Source organism: Corvus brachyrhynchos, unplaced genomic scaffold (genome assembly GCF_000691975.1).
Source record: "Corvus brachyrhynchos isolate BGI_N302 unplaced genomic scaffold, ASM69197v1 scaffold44, whole genome shotgun sequence".
In the NCBI taxonomy this organism is placed as follows: Eukaryota; Metazoa; Chordata; class Aves; order Passeriformes; family Corvidae; genus Corvus; species Corvus brachyrhynchos.
The window spans coordinates 4,676,612-4,699,794 of NW_008238359.1; the positions used below are offsets into that span (position 1 = coordinate 4,676,612).

At 40.4% G+C, this 23,183-nt stretch overlaps 1 protein-coding gene across 15 annotated transcripts in view; it reads left to right on the forward strand.

The window, feature by feature from the left end:
• Positions 1–23,183, forward strand: part of DLG2 (discs large MAGUK scaffold protein 2) — a 1,005,290-nt gene that overhangs the window by 135,529 nt on the left and 846,578 nt on the right. For 12 of the 15 annotated variants that reach the window (XM_017735865.1, XM_017735859.1, XM_017735860.1 and 9 more), the window contains one exon: positions 13,568–13,663. In XM_017735865.1, the coding sequence (XP_017591354.1) occupies positions 13,568–13,663 (96 nt within the window). Of the gene's footprint in view, positions 1–13,567; positions 13,664–20,341; positions 20,827–23,183 lie in introns of those variants that run through there. The other 3 variants (XM_017735872.1, XM_017735875.1, XM_017735878.1) reach the window with 3 other exon arrangements.

Genomic DNA, 23,183 nt, shown 5'->3' on the forward strand with positions numbered 1-23,183 from the left:
TATATATACTTATATTTATATTTTAGCTCAGAACTTTCAAGTAGTCATGGCCTCTCTTTTTGAGAAGAGACAAGGCAAACAGGGGTTGTGCAAGGTGGAAAAAAAAAATGGAATTAGCACTAACAGACATAGTGGATCCAAAGTCCATTTTTGTAGAAGGTGGCTTTTGAAACTCTGGTCTAAACAAAAATGGTAACTTTTAAATTATTGTTGTTTTAATGAACCACTAAAACAAGTTTGATCAGTGTGAGTTTGTTAATTACAACAAGAAGGAGTGAAAGAATCTCCTGAGAGATTTCAGGTCAGTCATTACACCAAGCTGATGTCGTCTCTCACACATTTTTTGGTGTAGTGGTAGTTTGTAGAAAACTAGAGGTCACAAAACTGACAATTTGGTGTCTTCCTAAGCAGTAGGAAGATTTATGACATACATATGCCTTCACTTATGTAATCACTCTATTCTTTTTCTGAGATATCTGATACTTTTTTGGACAGAAAATGCTCTGGGCACACCCAACGCTATCTTTGCTAGGTCAGCAGCAAGCCTGTAACTGGAGCTTTCAATATTCAGGATGCTGAATACATTGTTGCCTGAAACAGTCCTCTTCTGCAGTCAAAAGTGTATTTATTAATGCTGCTTCTTAATTCAATATCAATTTATGTCTTGGATTCCTTGCTTTTTTCCCCATCCAGGGAATGTGCCTGATATACACAGATATCTTTGCACTCACAGTGGACGATTCTGTTACTTTTGAGGTTTAGAATCATCATATATTACTCTTTGCTTGCAATTTGTGATCATCTCACCCTTAGACAAGGACCAAACCCCTCCTTATATTGGTGCTCTGTACTATGGATAATCATCACAGAGAAGGGAGGACTGATCTGACATCCTTACTCAATGCTGAAGAGAGAGGAGTGCTCAAGTTGTAATGATCTTGGAAAAGCAGTCTTTGTGCCTAGCTTCACAGGGCTTTGTTGCAGCCCAGCCAAAAGAAAATGAAGGCTTGGATTGCCTTTGTGAATTGTGATCAGGATGTTGGTCACATATATTCAAAAGAATATTCTTAGTTAACTACAGCTAAGAAAACAGACATGAGGATGCTCCCAAACCATGAAATTACATCGCTGATTACAGGTATTTGTCTTTATAGTAGAAACTACATTTTTGCTCATAGCCTTTCAAAGTGCAATATTAGAATTTACCATCTCTTTTAGGGCCACCTCTAGTGACCCCTGTTTTACTTAGTACCGCACAAAAATGTGTCAGGAAGATGATCTTGCCTAGTTTCAGCTTTGTGTATAAGCTGGTGAAATGTGGTATTCACCTGGTGGTGGTAATAATGCAATAGGTTGTCAAGATGGGGGCTGCTGTTGTGGTTTAACCTGTCAGGTAGCTAAACATCACACAGCCCCTTCTTCACTCACCCCTTCTCAGTGGGACGAGGGAAGGAATTGGGAAAAAAAGGGTAAAATTTGTAAATTTTAGACAAGGCTGTTTGACAGAACAGGAATGGAAGGGAAAATAGTAATAACAACAATAATAAAGATTTTTAATATACAAAACAAATTACACCTACCATCTACTGACCAATGACCATCCTGTTCCTGAGCAGTGACTCCTGGCCAGCTTTCTCCCTGGTTTACATACTGAGCATGATGCCGTATGGTATGGAATATCCTTTGGATCACCTGGGGTCTGCTCTCCCAGCTCTGTCTCCTCCCAGGTTCTTGTGCTCCTCCAGCCTTCTCACTGGTGGGCTGGTGTGAGAAACAGAAAAGTCCTTGGCTTAGTGTAAACACTGCTTAGCAACAACTAAAACATCAGTGTCTTATCAACTTTATTCTCATCCTAAATCCAAAGCACAACCCTACACCAGCTTCTAGGAAGAAAATTAACTCTATGCCAGCTGAAACCAGGACAGCTATGTATACAGAATAGCGCACAGAGCTGTGTTCTGTTGGCATTAACAAACATCAGCATTGTTATGAGGCTTCTGAATACAACCAGAGTTGGAATTTGAGCCCCTTCTAATGAGACGTGAGGTTGTACAGTAAGTAGGACATAAAGGTGATTTGGGATGTTTCAAGCAAATGTTCATCAATAGTGAAAGTATTTTCAAGTTTTTCATCTGACATTCTTCAAAATTTGTATGTAGATCTCTACCCAAATCAGCCTCCTCAATGGCAGGTACATCCCAGCAAATGGAGAAACGGACACATTGCAAATGCATAGAGTTGCAGACAGATTTAACGTGAGCTGTTGCAGTCAGTTTTTATGAGACTGGATTTATTGCCTCCTCCAGGGTTTCCTTTCTGATAGTGTCATCTGGACCTCGGTGTCAGTGAGCTGTGACAAGGGCACTGTTTCTCAGGCCAGCTTGAGCTGGTACCTCTGAAGGATTCCTGGTCCAGGAACTGTATGACCTGTGCAAGGTAGTATGTGTGGAAGAGGCATTACACAGACTAAGAGACTTCCTACCTACAACTCTTGGCAGTGCCTGGTACATAAGCATCTGCTCCTTTTCTCAGTGTCAACTGCAGCTGACAGTGAAATTTATTTAATGAAGTTTCAGTAGCCCTTAGACTTCCATGCTTCTACAAGCTCACAGAAGCCAAAACCCCTGTACAGTCCATAATTTTTTAATAACCTTGGTCAGTGGCTAATGTTAATAGTTCCTGGGGTCCTCATACAAAATACAGGTTTCTGCCATCTCTCCATTAGGCAGTGAAAGATTCTTATCCAGCACTGAGGTCATGACAGTTGTCACAAAGGAAATTGTCAAGCATTGGCAGATCCATGGAGCCCAACCTTCTGCAAAGTATTTAGGGAGTGTTGTTTTCCCTTTCACTTCACTTTATCTGTTTACCAGCATTTAGGGAGCATGATGATGTGTTCTGCAGTTTAATGACCTGAGTCATTCTACTTAACTTACCTTTTGAGTCCTTTGCCTTTGATATATATCAGTGTGAAGCATTTGTAATGCTTTTTAGGAGGGAAGCTGGATGAAGAGGTATGGCACTCTGTTTTGCCGAAGGTTTTGTTTAGCTGCAGTCTTTTTGCATGTCAGCATGAGTATAGATGATTGTGGAGCTCAGCAGCCATGACTTAGCAAGGCAGCTTGCCACTGTAATGACAGCCACTGCTTATTTCCCCTCCCTATGGCTCTGGCTGAAACAAATATTCTTCTATAAGAAGGTTTAGGATGCTTCAAGGAAAACTATCTTGAGAAGTAAAAGTCATTACAATATTCTTCAAGGCTTTGATTTTGTTTTTTTTGGTGGTTTGAGCTTTTTTTTTCTTATCTTTAATGCAGGGTTTGTATTCCTGTATTAGTGTAAAACACCTTTGGTCATCCTAAGTATCACTTTATATGTATCAATATATCAGTCCTGCTCTCAAAATGGAACTGATTTTATTACTGCTGTTAAGTAGACTGACTTAATTTCACCATTTCTGGCAAGAAAAGGGACAAAATGTAATCTCAACTGAAATGTGGATAGTTTCCTCCTCTGTAATTTCTCTGGAGGTGTGTGTAAATAGGAAGAATCTGTGTGGGCCAGTGGAGGAGACAGGAGATTGGTTTCTATTCTTGCATTTGCTGTGGACCTGTGGCACATCATGAGATAAATCAGAATTCACATTTTCTGAGTGACTTATTTAAACATATTTCCTGCAAGGTTATCATGCAGTACACTGCATGTTCTTGGGTGTTTCTCCTGTTTTGAGTTAGAATCACAGAAGTGTTTGCTTTGGAAGGGGCCTCAAAGATCCTCTAGCTCCAACCCCCTGCCATGGGCAGGGACACCTTCCAGTAGACCACGCTACCCAAAGTCCCATCCAACCTGGCCTTGAACACTTCTATGGATGGAGCACCTGCAGCTTCTCTGAGCAACTTGTTCCAGTGCCTCACCATTCTCTTGGTAAAGAATTTCTTCTTAGTACCCAACCTAAACCAGTTTAAAACCATTACCCCTTGTCCCATCGCTACATGCCCTCGTCAAAAGTCCCTCTCCAGCTCTCTTGTGGCCTCTCTATGTACTGGAAGGCTGCAATAAGGGTTAGATCCTGTCCTAAACTGCGAGTGGTAACACACATACAGACCCTTGTTCATTCTGCTGACAACTGAGAGGGATACAGTCCTTTGCAAGCAACCATTCTAACCCTCCTGACCTGAAGTATAGGTATTACAGTTAGGAATAAATGAAGAGCTGCCCCCAGAGGCCAAGGCAACCCACAGGAGCCATTGCACTAAGTCCTTCTCCATCAAAAACTCTAACCTCACTTTCATAAATGCCCTATTATCTCTAATATGAGGTCAGTCCATGGCAGCTCTATGGAACAATGGTTACCAAGAAGTTCATCATCTTGTACCTTAATATAATTCATAGTAATTAATACAGTCTCTCTCATTATGGTTTTTGCAGGGGACCAGATAGAAATGCAACATCAGCAGTTAGGTAATTGCAATTTAATTGGAAAGGGGCCATTTGCAGGGGTGCAGAGCTGGGAAAGGTCAATGGGCAACATCAGGCTTTGCTATGCTGCAGAGGCAAGGATAAAGGCTGTCCTCCTCCTCTCTGTTCCTTGCATTGTAGTGCCATTTGACTGTACCTTTAAAAGATTTGATCCAACTCCTTGGAGGCTCCAAGAGTTTAGGAACCATTTCTGCTCCTGGATGAAAGTGTAGTTAAGCTCATCATGTGCTACACACATACAGTGTGTATGAAATGTGGAAACTGCTCTGTGAGATCCTCCTGGCCTGGAGTGCACGGCAGTGGTTTACTCAAGTGTTTTGCATCTCTGCAGTTATGTTTGCTGCCTCAAATCTATTGTGCACCTTTTTGAAGAGTCTGATGTTCATTTAATTTATTTCTGGTTTTCAGGAGAAAATGCACTAACTGGGGACTTAGAGTTACTGTGTAGGTCTTCTGTTAAGAACTTGACCTCAAGCTAAATATCCTAAGGGAGACTACTGGAGTAGCAGTTGAGCTAAAGGGCTGTACATATCCTTGGGATTTTTGACAAACCCAGCACTGAGCCCTGAACTGAGTAGTGAATTTTCCACACTGTGCTAGGAACATCTTTAGAGGAAAATTATATATTCGTTTCAAGAAGAATTAAACATGAGAAGAACAATTAAAAAATAGTGTGTTATTATAGCAACCAAAGTAGTTGGCTTTTTTTTTTCCCCTGGTTGTTAAAAAAAAATCCACACTGATGCAATAAAAAATGACACAAGAGAATAAATGTATCAAGTTGTTATGGCAACTGAAATATGTAGGTTGGAATTTATGTATCCAGAACTTCTATGTAAGTAAAATAAACATTATCCTTGCTAATTAAAATAGCATGCAAAGATTATTTAATTTAAAATCATTATTCATGTTTTCCCTTACAATTAATTACTTACTTTCTTTTTTTTTTCTGTTTCCAAGTATTTGCATTTGCTTCCAGCTGTGGTCTGCCTGTATTTTCACGGCAAGATTGTGATTTCACTAATATGGGCTAAGGTGTGGAGGGAGTCCACTGAAGCTAATGAATAAAATGTGTGCAGGTGGGCACAACTGGAATCAAACCATGTGCTTTAGCACGTCACTCTTGCTGCAGGTGACCTTTCTGCTTGCAGAGCCTTTTGGCAGGTGTCATTATTCCATGCTTGAAGGGATCTCCCAGCAGGCACAGCGCTCTGGCTTTCTTCTCAGTGTGATACAGTGCACATGGAACTCCTTCCAGAGCTTGTTTCTGCATGCAGCCTGCCCTCTTCAGCTGTAGATTTTGCTTCCAAGATATTTTATGATAGCAAATTCTAAATGAGCATTCATTAATAATGTTCAGCCTTTTAATTTTTCTAGTCCTTTTCCTCCAGCCTTCATAAGAGTTCAGTAATAGCTTCTGCTTTATTTGAAAGAAATAGATCTTTAATATCCCAAATTATTCTTCATGTTTTATCTTTATGCCCAGCAAAGTGCAGGCTGATAGCTGAAAGGTAAAGGAATGAGGAGAATGATCTGACTCAGATCCCAGTGAGCTGGGGAAAATGCATTTATTTGTTTAACATTTTAATCTCATTCATTCTCATGTTCAGAGGTGTCTAAATTTGCCCTATGGAGTTTAAAAACACTGCTACCAGGAATGTTTTGGAAAATACCCAATCAGGGTAAGAACTCAGCAATACTTAAGTTAATTGTCTGCATTTCTTGGAGGCAGTTATCTACCTGGCATGGAGCTGCAGCTGGGGTGTGTCTTTGCCTGAAAACTGCAACCAGTCTGTCCAGTCTCATTCTTTGAGTGCCATTTCCATGCATCTGAACTGTAAATTATTTATCTCTTCCTTCTTGCAGCAGAGTTAATCTTTGCAATGTTTTTTTTTGCTCACTTTACCTCTGCCACATCAGATCCTGCCAACCACTGCTCTTTGGTGTGCCAGGTCTCAGCAGGGGAGACTGTACTTGAGCAACAGCCCTCTCAAGGCTTGTGTTTGTGAGGTGGCTGCACAGTGCCCTGCTCCCTCCCTGCTGCACAAATCATCACACGTGGCAGAGTCCACCACTGTGTGACCTTAGTGACACTCTGCTGCCTGGGAAAGGAGACACATGAATGCCTTGATTTGTATCCCAGCTCGAAAATAAAGCTCTGCATGAGCTCTTCTATTTTCTGCCCCTTTACTCCCCTCTCCTAAGACCCCTCCTGGAGTACTGCATCCAGCTCCCAGCACAGGAAAGATGTGGACTGTTGGAATGAGTCCAGAGGATGGGTGCAATGATGGAGTGGGGGCTGGAGCATCTCTCCTATGGAGACAGGCTGAGAGAGCTGGAATTGTTCAACCTGGAGAAGAGAAGGCTCCTGGGAGACCTTAGAGCACCTTCCAGTACCTAAAAGGAGCTTATAAGAAAGATGAGCACACACTTTTTAGCAGAGCCTGATGTGATAGGACAAGGGCTAAATGGTTTTAAATTAAAGGAGGGTAAATTTAGATTTATATTAAAGAAATATTTTTTTTACAATGAGGGTGGTGAAAGGCTGGAACAGGTTGCTCAGAGAAGTGGTGGATGCCCACCCCAGGAAACATTCAAGGTCAGGTTGGATTGTACTCTGAGCAAGCTGATCTAGTGGAAGGCGTCCCTGCCCACGGCAAGGGCATTGGAATAGGTGACCTTTAAAGTTCCCTTCCACCCAAACCATTCTATGATTCTATGACAAGTGACACTGGAGATGGAGCCTGCATCAGGAAAATGAATCCTGTGTGTCCTCTGGTTAGTCACCAGGTTTGAGTCTGCGGGGCCAAGTGACTCCAGCCAGCTTCATCTGAACTCTCTGTCTGGGAGGAGAAAAGCTGATGCATGAGCTGGTGTCTCCTCCCTGCCTGAATTTCCTGCCTGGAAAGTCAGTTGTCTTGCCGTAGATTGGAGTCACGGTGCAGCAGGATAGTTGTGTGATATGGATAGTGAGGGAAATCAGGTCTGAGTATAGGTTTTGTGTTAGTCTGAGTGACTACTCAGTAACTGATGGCTTGGATGAGAGCTTTTAGATGGTTGGTCAACTCTGTATCGGGGACGAGCAAATACAAAGTTCACCAGTGACATTCTGACATCCGGAAACACACTGAGAGCAAGATTTGCTCTCAGGAGGGTGCAGCAGCATTAAATCAGATCCTGACCTTTCTGAGACATAAGTCCACAGCCAGATAATTGTTCCTGAGCTGTAACACTCTTTAAGGCTGTCATAAAATTTTCTGAAAGGTTGAATCCATATAAGTTAAAGTGAAATCATAAAAATCCCAGGACAAACTAAATATTATTGTGATATTTATGCTCACTGTCAAATACAATAACTTAAAAAAAAATAGAACACTTGTGCTGTGATTTGCACAGTAGAATCTATGCCCAAATATGTTATTTTTCTTTTCTCCTTTCACATTTACTGGTCATATTGGGAACACTGGTGCAGAAGGGACTGCATTGACATTCTTACAGGGCTTAGCCATGAGACCTCGTAGTGCTCTACAACATCACCCTGACTTAAGACAGCTGCAAAAGCTGAACTAATGCAATGTGATGTGGAGCAAACCTTGATGTCATCAAAAAATGAACAAGAAACCCTAACATGGAAATGGAAATAAAATCCTTTCTGACATCTAAATCATTTGACATGGATCCATGCCTTTCTGTAGGCCTTATAAATACTGAATTAGAAAAGAAAGCTCTGCTATATTATTTCTGGATTGAAATTTAGGCCCAGCTGAGGCAAATTAAACTGCTTGACTTCTGTGGGATTATATTTCTGATTTTAGTTTCTAGCATGGCCTGCTCTGGGATTGCCTGAGTTTTCAGTGATATTGATGAAAGTCATATCCTGTCAAAAATTTGTTGAATAAAATTTCTTCCTGTAATAAGGACTATAAGAGGCATAGAAATAGGACTAGCAGGGTACAGAAAGAGCAAAGCACATCTTATGATCTCTAGGATTACTTCTCTGCATGGCACTGCAGGAAAAACTCATCAAGCCCTCAGTGATGCTTTGTCTCCCACAATCTGTCCAAGATGTACAACTTCTTTTGTTCTTTGGTGGTCCAGTGATGCTTGCAGCACGTTTACGAGAGGTGTCAGCTCTGCCGAGGTACGGCAGAAAGGTGCAGAGCTTGGAGGACAGACCACAGGCACAGAAGGTGTTTGTGCTGTTGCTGGCATGTGGTAAAGGATGAACTTGACTTGGGTCCAGTTCTAGTTCACACACAGCTTGAGCAGAGTGTGAGCAGGTTGGCTGTACCTGGCGCAGAGGTGTGCCCTGTTTTTTGCTAGTAGCAGCATCCTGCTGAGCATCTCAGTTCAGCTCAGGTTGCTTCCTACGCCAGCATAGCTGCTGAATGAATTAATTTACATCAATGTCCTGTAAAATGGATAATTCCAGCATACATTATGTTGAAATGTAGCTTTTTAAATGTTCTAATGATTTTCAAATATGCTTGCTCTAGAAAAGTTAATGAAATAAAAGCAGTATCACTGAGCACTATGTTTCTGGGAGCATTTGGTTACCAGGATGATAGATTTCGTGACAGATATCAGCATCCAAAAGTTAACAGATCACTGGGGTCTTTTATTTCTTTCCCCTCCTCATGTAAATCACTTGGGGCAAGCAGGCATTTATTGACAGGCTCTCGTGAGACTGGAGCAGAGCTACCAGCTGGTGAAACCAAAGTGCCAAAAGACATCTCAGATCAGTCTCTGTTTTGAATTTCTCTCACTAAAAGCATAGATGGGAGTGTTTCCTAAGCCAGGGGCTGTAGGGGAAGGTGCATTAGCTCTCTGAGCCCTAAGGCAGTTGCACACTTATTTGGGCTCATGGACTGCAGCTCCTCACACTTCCACCCACCCTCCTGGGCCCTTTGTAAAGCTGATCAGCTTTTTCTAGCCACATAGCCCTAGAAAATATTCCATGAGTCCTGGAAACAATATCCTAGAACATGGAAGAGCAGAATAAAGTTTGCATGTATGTTTCCTGTTTTTTTTTTTAAATATTTTTTATATTCTCAGTGTTGGATTTCACCCCAAGAAATAAACATGTGGTAACTATTGGTAGTTCCTTCTACTGATATATCCGGTATAAATTCTGGAAATTCTATAAATTCTTACAACAGACTGGAGAATTCATCCACCATTACCTGTCTTGGCTGCTATAGGAGGACCTCCCATAGAAACTCACGGAAACCCCTTATGTCATAATTGCCTGTGAGGGCAGATGCTCCTTCTGTCTGGTTGCTGGCTCAGACATGAACTGGAACATGCTGCCTGCTGAAAGTGGAACCAGTGACAAGTCTTTAAGAACTTATATTTATGTACTTTGTCAAAAAATAATCAGCCAGAGTTTTGCTGTCAGTTGATTGTGTCAATTGTGCATGTCCTAAAAAGTTACCAGCAACATGTGTTATAAGCACAGAAAAACTTCACTGAGCACTGTTAAAATTAGACAAAATTAGCAAGGTAGGTAATGTGGTTATAATTTTATTAATAAATATTTAAATAACGCTGTAAATTTGCACAATGAAAGAGACTGTGCTGAAGAGATTATGGTCTAAATAGTACCTGTTAATTATAATCTAAATAGATTAGTGTGAATTATGCACAAAATTAGAAGGCTGCTTTAGGAGTGATCTACGAGGCTCATGGTTACTAACCATGTGGGTAAAGTTACCAAGTGAAGTTTTGATCTGCCCTTGCAACATTTGCTTGTGAAATCTCTTCTGTTTCTCTGACCAATTTGAAGAGAATAAGATAATGCTTTCTTCTGTGAAGAGGAAGATAGAGTTTTTCCAACTATCAGCCCTCTGGATGCAGGAGTGTGATAAAAAGTCTATAGTTTTGGCAGTAGTTTTAGTTCAAGCTTGAAGTCATTATTTCCAGAACCTCCTGCAAGGATGTGTGAGCACGGCACGTATTGTCCACTGCATTTGCAGTCTGTCATGCTGGGGCTGCCTGGTCTGCATCTCCTGCTCATGGTTCAGGAATAACGAGGTGTTGCTGAAACACTTCCCTTGCACGAGCAGGCAGCTTTTGGCTATAAAGTATACAAATGAATTTAAGCAGGATAGGTTTTTTGTTGGCCTCCAAAGGGAGGGTTGTATGTAATCAAGAATAAGAAAAGACTCAAATCCAAGATTGTTAGTTTTTAATAAATCTATCACAATGCACAGCAAGTATTCTTTCTGCCTCTTGGATTATACAGTGTTGGAGTGCAAGCTCTTCTGGACTCAGGCCCAGAGGGAAGCCAAATCACAGGGGTTGAATTAAAACCTTTGGACAAGCTGAGATACATGAAGTCACACTAAAGTGAAATAGAAATATAGATTTTTAACTTTTAGTAGAAATATGCTTTGAACATTGAAAAGCTGCAGCAAAGGGACCTTAAACACAGTTCTTACTGCAGCAGTGTTACCTTTTCACAGAATTCTTTACTTTAGCCAAAATATAGATAGAATTATACTGTTCACATTTTTTAGATAGAGTGTTCACATAAACAACAAGAGCTGATAGAAACTGTATATGCAGATCTGTGTAATACCTGTGTAACACTTGTGTAAGGCTTACGGCTGTTAGAATTAGACCTGGATAGGTTAAGAAAAGAAAAACTGGAATAGTGTGTTAATCTTATTGGTCAGTTAGCAAATATAATCCACACTTCTGTGAGAAAAAATATATAGAGTATATAGAGCATATAGAAGAAGTAGCTGGTTTTGCCTGCTGTTTGCTGTTGCTGCTTGGCTTTATCACGTAACCCCCTTCGAACTCTGCTTTCAAGAAAGCTATGAGACTGTGAAATAAAGAACTTAGCAGAACAGCAGCCTCCTCTGCTCTCTTACCCTGGTCAGGGAAGGAAGGGTACCCCGCTGAAAGCTCAACAATACAGTCCCATTTATTTCGTAACACAGAATTAAATATCTCTTGGTGTTCACATGGTTTGCTAGCATATGCTTTGTTTATATATAATAACCATATATTATTTTGCTAATGATTATTGAACCTTAATACACTGGAACAGAGAGATGTTCCAGATTTATTACAATTACTCTTGCTTGACCCTCCTAATGTCCTAGATTTCCTGCTCTTTACAATGAATTTGTGACCCATTTCCCTAAGGAAAACAATGGAAACATTTCATAGCATCTTATGACATTGTTTTATGTTCTTTCAAAATATTGGAGCCAAGTAATGGTGAAAAATTTGAGGGAAAAAATATGTAAAATGTAAACAAAGTAAGTTTCTTATCCAATTTTGCAGCCGCACTCATTTGATAAATGTTACCATAGAAGTTTCTGCTGAAGCTTGTCAAACCCCTTTTGAGAAGTTGCAGAAGCTGAGCTCCTTTAGAATCAGGATCCTTTAGCTCTTGATGATTAGAGCAAATAAATAATGTATTGATTTGCAGAGTTTATATTGTTGCCTGTAAATAATAACAATGAAAAACATTTATGTCAGGTATTTGAAGAAAGCAAAGATGAAATGAAATTTTTGTGCATGCTTTTTAGCTCCTTGCAAAACCAATTTTCTCTTACTGAAAGAAACATTTAGGGAGTTGTTTGGATTTTCTGTAGGCTCTGGGTCAAGACCTGGGTTCAGTTTCCTGCTGTCCTTGAAAATTTTGGCCTCGTTGTCTTTCTGTCCCTTCCTCCCTTCCAGACTACAAATGGGAAATATTCACCACCGTTTGGTGACTAGAAACCAGCCAAGGCAATGCATGGCTCTCCATGTGAGGAGGACAGGACACTCCTGGAGTCCTGTGTACTTAGCCCCATGTAATGCTGAGCTGCTGGGCCTGATCCAGCCTTTAAATGCAGCCTTTACTGGAGCACAAGACTCATCCATTGGTTCCAGTGAAGTTAAAAGCACGTGTCTAAGTAGTTGCCTGGATTGGGGCCAGCACTCAGTCTTTTGCTGGACAGAGCCCTAAATAAACAACCTAGCATCAGAGGGGAGAACATTTGCACATGTGAGTGTGATTTGGCTGTTTCTTGTTGTTTCCTAAGTTGTGCTGGCAGTGGTTGCTCTACTTAAAATGCTAACAATTTCTTGCCTGTTGTGTTAAAATTGACTGCACTCCTGTTGCCCAGGCTAAAACAGCATGGGTCTAAATCACTCAGGGTGCTCGTGATGCTCAGCACCCACAGATACAATTCTGTTTGAATCCTCCCCGCTTTCCTGTTTGTGCTTTTGCAAAGTGCCCAGAAATTTTCTGAGATCCGAGTAAGAGGCAGTCATCACGTTTCATTCAAAGGCTGACTCTTCAAGCACATTTTTGCAGGGCAGAGCATTGTAAACAGAGATGTCATTTGTAATATTTACTGTCTTAATGTAAAATCTACAGTAATGTATTAGATTTCCAGCAGGAAAATTGAAAAAACAAACATAGCCATTTACTATGTCTTCTGCCAAAGATATTATTTGAAGAAATACTATGTGTTTTATGAGGGTTTTGTGTAAGCAATGTAAGATTGAAATCTGTGTAAATGAAGGAAAGGTAACAAAAAATGCATTTTAATTTAAAAGAGTTGCACATATGGTTCCTAGTCAAGCATGAAACCTTTTAAAAAAATGTTTCACTTAGGAGAATGTAATGAATTACAAATAAGAAAACAAGCCAGATAGTTTGTTTGTTGCTGTAAGGAGATATATTACATATTCCTGCAGCTACTCCAGATGAGAACCCCATCACTGTCAGCAGGTCTTGTCAGGGCACTGATTTCCTTCCTTATCTTTGTGTTCTGTTGCCGAGAGCTGCAGAGCACCTTGAATGATTTCTGAAGTCACAGAGAGATTATGATAAGCATCATCTTGCAGATTTAGCCTATTAAGACCTTCACAGACTTCCATGAGAGTGCCTGTAGGATTAAACCCAGAAAGTTTTGCATGACAAAACACTGAGGTGAAAATCTTGTATAGAAGCCACCAGATACTTATCCAAATTCAGGCTGCCCTTTTGTGTGTGCATGCTCATCTGTATGTTTAAATGTAATTGAATTAAAGCACACATCTCAGCTACTTTATTTGTGTTTTTTTTTACCTTCCTCTTTAGCCTGCAGCTTCCAACAGATCAGAAGGACCTGGACAATGTCATGAACACAAGGAGAACACGACTTTTGAAAACTATGTGGTAGACATGAAGACAAAGGTATTGTCCCCTCTTTTTTTTGTGATGGAGAATGAAATCCTTGTTTAGTGAAGTTTTGCTGGAGGTGAAGGACATATTGAATTTGAGCTCCTGGATTATTTTTTTTCTGCTTAATGACTGCATGTACATTATCACATTTGAATGAGGCTTACAGCTGCCATTTATTGTTGTATGTTACTAGCTCTGGGTATTTTCTGCTGACCTAGCAGGATTTAATTTTTGTTTTTATGTACAAATCTTGTTCATATTGGTGATGGTGCTACAGATTAGCTGATCTCAAGGTGGTTTCATTTCAGTCTATTTTAGAGGTACAAGTTGTTGCACAGTTAGTCAGTTTTATTCCAGGTGTTTTCAGTCTCTCAGTGTGTGTTGTAGTTTCTTTTTGGTCTGGAGTCAGTATGAAAGAATATGAATGTCAGCAAAGTGATGATTTTTGTATGGGCAGCCTAACGATACCGATCATAAAACTCTGCTGAATAGCGTTACTTTATGGCTGTGCTAAGGGGGTGTGTTACACTTCCCTGTCTTGCTGCTTGCAACGGTGAAGTTACAAGTGTTTCATTATAGTATCTCCATTATTTTCATAGGTTCACAACTTGGCTGGAACAATTCCCTTGGGCTTAGATATTATTATGCACTCTTTCAGCCTTGGCATCATTTTGTGTCACTTCTTTTTGAAGTGAAAGAAACTTATTAAATTTTCTTTTAAAGTAAACAAGCTGGAAACATGATGAAAAGAAAAGAGACATTAACTGAGCTGGTGTGCTTGTATGGTGCCTTGTAGACTTCAGCAAAAGTTGTTCCTAACAGTGGAAACTTGCGGATTATTCCTCTTGTCTAAGACTTTTCCATGGGCTTTGTTTCCATTTCTAGATTAATTTCTCTGCTCATTAAATTTAAAAAACCTGAAGATCTAATTTTCTCACATGATTTTCTGAGTTTCTTGTGTTGTTGTGTTCCCAGTTTCTCAATCAGAAAAGCTTTTGTACCATATGGGACCATAGTGGTACTTGATAGTTGAAATATGAGAACATATCTACTCATTGGAATTTGTCTTTATATTTATGGATGATATTATTTATCCAAAGCAAGGGATTATCAAAAGTTTGAGATACGCCCTAAATACATTGTGTCCATGAGGATGTTGTGAAAATAATGGGATGTAGTTGATCTCATCCCCATTTCACAACATGATTTTTGTTATGAATGCCCAGCTGAACAATGCACCATCCTCCTACTTAAAGTCACTGCAAACCCCGGACTAAATGTTTCTCCATCAGCAATTCTATGTACTGCATTTTCATGCTGTTCGTGTACAAAGTGTACCTGAGAGGAAACTCTGAAAATTGGCAACACCATTGCCAAACTCGAAGACATTCAGAGCTGTGAGTGGTGTTTTCTTCAGTTCTCAGTATCATGGGATTGTAGATAGCAGATGTTTTGTTTTCATTTCCAGGAACTTGTGGTTTAGTGTGTCAGTTCACTTGAAAGCGTCATTTTGTCTGATTTCTTTTACAAGTGATCCTGCTTGGGTGCTAGTGGCTGCTATGACAGTGACACATAGCTATTTAAGAGTGGCTACATGTTTGAACATATGTGCCAGAGCTTTTCAGTTGCTGATGATCAATTGGTTGTTAGATTTACTTCCCCAGGCAGAATGCTCAAGAATGAAAATGAACTCTTCATTCACCATTGATCTTGAGAATTGAGAACCACTTCAGGACGTACCGCCCTTGAGTACCATGTGATTCTGTTGCAGAGCATTCCAGCCTGCATAAAGCCAGCAGAGCTTTATGAAGCACTTCTGTTTCATTCTGAGTAGGGCATTTGTGGAAACAAGAAAACAATTATGGCTTTGTATAGGAAATAATAGATGGGAAAAACATTATGCATGAGTTTTAAACTAACGAAGGTTGTGGGGCTTTCAAAAGGCTAGCTTGTCCAAGGATCTTCAGAGATGTAGAATGGGTCAAGGACCTCTTCCCCATACCTTGTGATGATGAAAGTGCATGTCCTACAACCCTATGAGTCATATTGTGTTCCCAGCTTGCCTTATTGCCTTCTCATAGGACCTCAAACTGGTGAGCTTGTGGCAATGTGACTGCTGGAGAGGTTGCACTGTCTCAGAAGTAGCTTTTTTTCTTCCTCTTCTGGGGCAGTTACTTGGCTAAAGTGGTGTGAACTCCCACATACTACATAAAGGGGTGGTAAGGTGGGAATGTACTTGGGGTAAGAAGAGAGGGAATCCCCTCCACAACTGTGAAGCAGAAACTTTTTTCTGTGGCTGTTGAGCCTGAGGCCACTGTGGCCACCTGAGTGCACAGACCTTGTGGTGAAGGAGTGGAGCTTCCTGTCCACCTTTCCCTTCTCCCTGCGCCCATTTTACCATCCACCTTCAGGGCTTTGAGAGGCAAGGTCTGTGCTTCCCTACTAAAAAGAAAATTGTCCGTTTCTTCTCACTGGAAAAGATACCAGCTGGAGAAACTGGTCAGGCCTCCAACACTGACTGTGCTAAATAGCAGTGAAATTTGCCATGCACGGGTGAAGGGAACGATTCCTGTTATAGCTTCTGTCTGAGACTCTCCTGGGCCTCAGGCCAGTTACAGAGCTGCTGCTCTTAGGGCTGCTGCAGTTAGGAGGGGAAGAATTGCTAATTTGGTGATCTTTAAATTAACATCAGGACTCCTGATTCAGCCTGGGAACTACATTAAAATTCTTAGTGACTAAGGTATACAGAACATGCTTTCTGAAATTTGTATTAACTTCTCTTTCTGGATGAAAAGGATTTATTCTGACATTTCATCTGTAATACAGCTTTTAACTACATATCCAGGATCTACAAGATTAGTAGTTTTTCTCTCTCTCTTCTGTTTTAAATTTTTTTTTAGTGTAACACAAAGCAGCCCGCATAAAAAACTGTTTCAGATTTTCCCTTGTAGCATATACTTACTCAGATCACTTGAATCCTGGTGTTAACTGGTAACCAGCTGGGATCCACAGGAACTGGGTTCAAGTGGTATAAGAGAGCTCTGGCTGTAAAGACTTAATTTGACAACTACATCAATTGCCCTCTTGGAAGACGTAATCAGGGAAGTATTTATCTGGAGCTTGTTTGGATGCAATATAGAACCTGAAAAGAGGAAAGGAATTATAACCTGGGAATGTAATATCATCGACAAGTACTCCATAGTACACAATTTAAGATACATTAGGAGTAAATAAATCTTTCTCTATATTTGTAAGAGCTTGTGTGTGTTCATATGTTCTCTGTGTAGGTGCATAGAGCTCTAAATATTCACTGGCTAAATTTTTCAAGATGCTGACATTACTAATGCAATAGTAACAGTCTGTTTAGATGCCTCCTTTCTTAGTGTCCACTCCAAAAGTTGGAGACCTAGTGCTCCTGTCTTTCTTAATCTCTGCTCTTTGAATAAAAGAAAATAAACCAGTTTTGCTGTTAAATTTTTTTTCTAGCAATCTATTTTTCTTTACAGTTTTTACTCTATAATATTTGGGCTTCAAAAGAATTTAAGAAGTGTTTTAAGAAGGTGCATCATGAAAGCTTAAAAAAAATCAGAATATTTTCTAATGATTTTAGCTTTTGCAGATTCTTGTAATTAAACCCTATGCTTTGGTTATCCAGGTGGAAGTTCCTGGATACAGTGAAGACTTTAATGCTAGAAAGGAGCATTAAATTGTCCAGTGTAAACTGCATTAAAAGACCATCACATTTAACTCACTTACCTCATATTGTTGGTTTTTATATGACCTTAAAATGGATAGGTTGGTAAAATTAGAGGAGAAAGAAGCAGTCAACTGGGCAGATGGTTTTCACATGGTGATCCACAGAGCCACTGGTGTCACAGTGGGAAATAGTTGTTATTCTTCCTATATTAAGGCTTCCCAAGAGACAGAGCTCATCACAGAGGTTATTTTTTACCATCTAAATTGACTATGAGCAACTATAAACCGCGTCTTTTCACCCCAGATGGCTGCTCCTCAATTTTTTTAGTTTTTGGGTCAAGCCTTTCTATAGTAGATTTCAGTCAGGATCATATGTACATATAATAAAAAGGCTGGAAGAACAGAGGGAAAAATAGAACTAAGCAGGAATATGACCTCCAGAAATTAGAGCAGAAGGAGGTGTTGCTAATAAAGGGCAAAGCAGTGCTAAGGATTTGCAAAACTTATTCTTGGGGAGAAAAAGTGAATGGAAAAAGTATCTAGTTGGAGAAACAAAATTAAGCAGCTCAGCCTCTTTTTGGGGTGTGGGATGGGTTGTTAATGGAAATGAGGGACTGTATCTTTGAAGAAACACTGGAGACCCACTGATGGTCATCTGCTGCCAGTTATTGATAGGTGTGTGTTAAAAGCTATGACTGGGAGCCCTGGCAACCAAAACCAGCCTGAGGAAGTTTGAAGCTGGGGTCTGTGTCCCCAAAAGCATGGCTTCCTTCTGTGTGGGGCTATGCGAGATTATGCAGATAAAAAGTATGTGGCAGTATTTTAGGGAGCAAACTGCTCAATTATGTGTTAAGCTTGAGGAGCACATGTGCAAATCCTGCCCTGTTAAATGCTCATTGTCATATTTAGTGGAAGGAGGTGACAGTCAAAAATTGGAGGAGTGCAGGAGGAAGCTTTTTGGTACACTGAGGGAGCTGTACGTTCATGTAAGCATCACCAAAAGGTTGAAACCCTCTGTTTTTCAAATAGACTGTAAATAGGATCATGAATTCACTGGGATCATCTCACAAGAGTAGAGTTGCAAGTAGAAGCATTTGCAGATCATTCACTTAGGGACCAATTTCAAAATACATCTCCATATGCCAGTTTCAAGTCTGACATGAAATTTTACAGCCAAGTCATTAAGTAATTTTGTGTATGAAATATTCACACCTTACTCGATTACAAGATCAGCTTGAATCTATCGATTAGAAGAGGACAAACTGTTGGGTGCTTTACACCCAAGTGTTAAAATATCTCCTGATTTTAGAGTTGACTGAATTCACTTTTACCCAATAATCCTTAGAACACAAGGGTGGCTTACATTAGACCATATTAATGGGTTAATTTATTCTTAAGGAGATATTAAATTGGGTCTTACTTCAAGGATGTTTGAAAGTTCCCTGTTTCATGTAATCTATAGTTTAATAAACTTGTCTGACTGTTTGGCTACCTAAACCTCAGTAGGGAGAAAACCTGCAGGTTCTAGCACAGCCTGTAAACACAAATCAAGTTTGTTTTGTGCATATGTGTTTGCTCCGAGTGAGTTAAAGCCTTAGACACAGTTCTAAGTGCTCTGGAGACTTTCTCTTTAAGATGTTGTATCCCCCAAGACGTTAATATTTGGGGGAGGGTTGATTGCTCTCTGACCACATATCTGATTCACTATGGATTTTGTAACTTTGGTAGCAGTGACCTCATTTTGGCAAAATAATATGTGTCATTTACTGAGCGCGTCTCATTGCTCCAACAATCACGGGAATATTGGGGTTATAACCTGAGTAATTTATGAAAGAGAGACGACTCTTAAATAATCTTTTATTTTCTTGGAAAGGCTTATTTTATTAAAAACGTATTTTAGCTCTGAGTGAGAAGGAGAGATCCTCAGCAAAGCACCCAGGGGAGATTTTGCTGTCCAGTGTGTTGAAAAGGTGAATTGCAGTGTATGGGTGTCTAGACATTTCCTCTTGTTGCTGTCAACAGTCCAGTTGGCTGTGTTTTTTTTTTTCCCAGTGAATAGAAGCATTGATTTTCCTCTCTCTTTGGCCAGAGCTTTCATTTTACATATCTTTCCCCTTCTGAGTCTCTTTCTCCCTCCCTCTTTCTTCTCTCTCTCTCTTCCTCTATCTGGAAGAGAGGGAAGCCTGTAAGAGCTGACAGCAAGCTTTCTAACTCAGAATGATTCATGTAAAACACCTGAAAGGCAAGCTCTGCACCAGCATCACTGCAAGAAAGGTAGGGCTGTGGGGACTTAAACAGTCTGTAAAACTCCGAGCAAAATGTAGAGAACATGAGATAAATAGATTAAGTCTGTGGATCTGTCAATGATGCAAGAAAAGTTTGTGAGAGAATTGAAGGAGTGTTTGAGCTCTGTTGTTCAAGGTGCTTTCTTTTAGTTAAAAGTTTGATGTATTTTTCATAGGTGGGGGAAAAAAAAGGTTCCCCTGCACAGCTTTGAATAATGTATATAATGTAGGTTTTTTTTTTTTCACGGGTGGTAAACTATAATTATATCACTGTTGTGCTTGACAGATCCACGTGCATGTGTAAGTATGCAAATCCCGGTTCTTTCCCCTGACTGATTATTTTCTGCTATAGCTAAAGTTCGCCTTATCCAGCTGTTATTTATATTCACTTCCCTAAATCCGAATCTGACCCAGTAATTCTGAGCAATTGTAGCTGTGACGCACGAGTTCTCGCACACACCTTCATGTTTCAATCATGCACTTCCAGCAATGTGTGTTTGTAGGAATCATGCTCTTAATAAAACCCCTTACAACCCAAAGCAGTTGTTTTGGCAGAGAAGTGACAGCACTGTGATAGATGGGCCCGATAGTTGTGTGTTTTATGCTTGCTCTGAGTTAGTAGGGAAGAGGAGGGAGAGAGCGAGTGAAAGGGGGGAGGAAAAAAAAGACAGGGAAGGAGAGAGCGAGAGGGAGAGAGATTGAGAGAGAGAGAGAGAGAGAGAGGCTGAGAGAGAGAGACTTGGCAAGGGAAATCTTATGGGTATACTGAAACAGCAGATCAGAATTGTGAAACCAGAGCTAGGGCTGAAATGTGATGCTTTTGCTCTTTTGTGCTTGTTGTGGTTCTCATCTTCCCATTTAGAGGGCTGCACACCATTCAACAGCATATTTTGATCTCAGATTGAACAATGCAGCAATCAAGCCTGATAAGCCACCTGGAAGTTTTGCTTGAGACGATTTCTAGTGGGTTTACTGATCCCTGTGAGCATCATGACTGCCTTTAGCATTGTGGAGGAGGACTCGAGTTTCTTATGAGGGCCCCACTTGGAAAAGCCGGCTGTGCAGATTCAAGCCTCCGGTTCTGTTCATGCTATTCAAAAGCCTTTCCTCACCCTTGCTGATTTATTTTTATGATTTACATATACTCCTGTGGAGATTTACAGGATGGATTGTCTGTGCATTGTCACGACCAAGGTAGGACTGGAAACATTGCTGTTCTGTGTACATATTTCTCTGCTATTTTTCTGTTCCTGTAATTAAATAGATTGAGCATGTCCTGTGTCAGGTTGCAAGATAAAGTGATGAATAAGCTTTGCTTCTGTGACCATTTTATTCTCTTTATCTGTAGATTATGCAGTTTGTTTCTATATCACTTCCTAAATGATATGTTTTTTACTTATTTTTTACTAGCAAAAGGAAAAGGATTTCATATTCTATCTAAGCTTATGCTTGTGTCTATTAATATCTCTAGCAACTAGAGCACTTTCAGAATACATGGCATACTGCACATATTTTCTCAGCTTATCAGTTTATTCTGTAAACTAAAGAATAATAAAGAAAGGGGGCATTATATGGGTCCTAGGATTTTAAGGAGGCCAATCAGATGTAGTTTAGATAGTCATGGTGTTTCTGATTGGAGAGATGCAAGTTTCTTGTGGCTTATTGTGGCTTTTTTGGGGAAAAAACATAGATTACTTTGCCTCTCTAGGCCTGAAAAATAAAAATGCCTAGGTCCCAATTCAGCACTCTTATAGTGATTTTAGATCTAACCAGACTGTTTGGAAACAGTCCTTCTAAATAATTCCTTCCAAATGTGAATATAGACAATTTCTTTTCCACAACAGTGGCGTCAGGCTAAGGACCTCAGGGTTAAGGACACTTCCCAACTTAAAGATCTAGTGTCTAGTGTAGGGATAAGCTGAATGATTCCTTGAGACATCCTCAAACTTAGCAAACTAACTTAATATTAAATGACAGGGCGATGATAAGGGAACTCCCTTTCTGTTGCTACAGGGCAGGGAGCTCAGCGCGTGTTTGCAAATGCCTTTGCACGTGGCGGTGGTGGGGTTTATGAGGAGCAGTTAGCAGGGGATGTCCAGCTTTGGTGTTCAGCACAGTGATCCCTGTTCTGCCTTACTTTGGTGAATTTCATCATTTCCACAGGACTTGCAAAATGCCTGAGTGGCCAGAACACCTGAATGCTGCACAAATGATAAGGCAAAGCAGGGGTTAGCACTGCTGTCATCACTGCTGTCATTTTTTGCGTCATAGTGATGCGGAATGGGGACACCCATCTGTACCACAGAGAAGGGCAGCAAGATACATCCTGGGCACCCATGGGCAGCAGAGGTGTGGTGGGTGGCCACTACAGAGAGCAGAGCGCGCAGTGGAAACAGATGCCAGCTGTCATTCCCATCTTGCTGGTGGAGAAACCCATATGGGAAGAGAACAAGAGGTGAATGAGGCCACAGAGGAGGATAAATTGGAGGAGGCTGTGGCCTCATTCACCTCCTGTTCTTTCCAGGTCCTCCTGGCTCCTACAAGCCATGCTGGATCTGAGATTATATCCTCAACCAGCCTTGGAGCAGAGCAGGGTCACGTGTGGGTACCTGTTGATGCAATACCAGTGAAAAGCGCTCAGCAGTGGAGGTTTAGCCCTGCTGAAAAAAAAAATGAACAAAGCTGGGATGCAGGATCACACTAAACATCCAATTTACACTTCCAAGTGTTGCTTTCCAGTTCAAAAGGTTGAAAAGAAGAGCTTTGATTAGCCCTACTTCTGCGTGTCTTGTGCAGTGGAGACCTGCAATTGCATCCATCCTTGGCCTAGAGAGTTTGGAGAGTTTGGGATGGAGATGTATAGGAATTGGATTTGGGACAGGGGAGTAAGTCAAGTTTTAGGATGGTATAATTGGAAAAGTACATGTCCCAGTACCTTTTTTTTTTATGTGTCAGGAAACATCATTTATTTATTTTACGAATTGGTGCTGAAAGTATTCCACTGAATATTTTCCCATGGCCTTCTGGGAAATAAAAAACATGGATTCACTGCCAGGTCACTACTGCTGCTGCCTTGAGCAGGGTTCCCAACTCCATCTACATACATTTTTCCTTTCAGCTTTTCTGTCTCTTAAATCCAACGCTGAGTGTCTGAAATGATCTGAAAGTCAAGCATGTGAGTGAGCCTCATATATTCAACTCCAGATATTCAGTCTTTGCTGCCAACGTTGGTGTTGGAATGAGATACAATGTGAATTGTACGTGGCTTGCTATTTGCATGCATGTGGGAACAACATAATATCATATGTAATTGAGCTGAATAATGGCAAAAGTCTAGTTTCAGAAGTCTTTCATATTGCAACGGCTTGAAACCAAAGAAGTTGCAGTTATTTGCTCATGTTACTTGGTGCCATATTTAAATAGCTGGACTAGTGTTGTATTGGTCCATAATCTGTTATTTATTTGCATTGGAGTAACTCTCCTTCCTCTAAACCACCAAAATTTTTTATCTGTTTATGCCAATATTAACCAGTATAATAGTAGCAGACCTT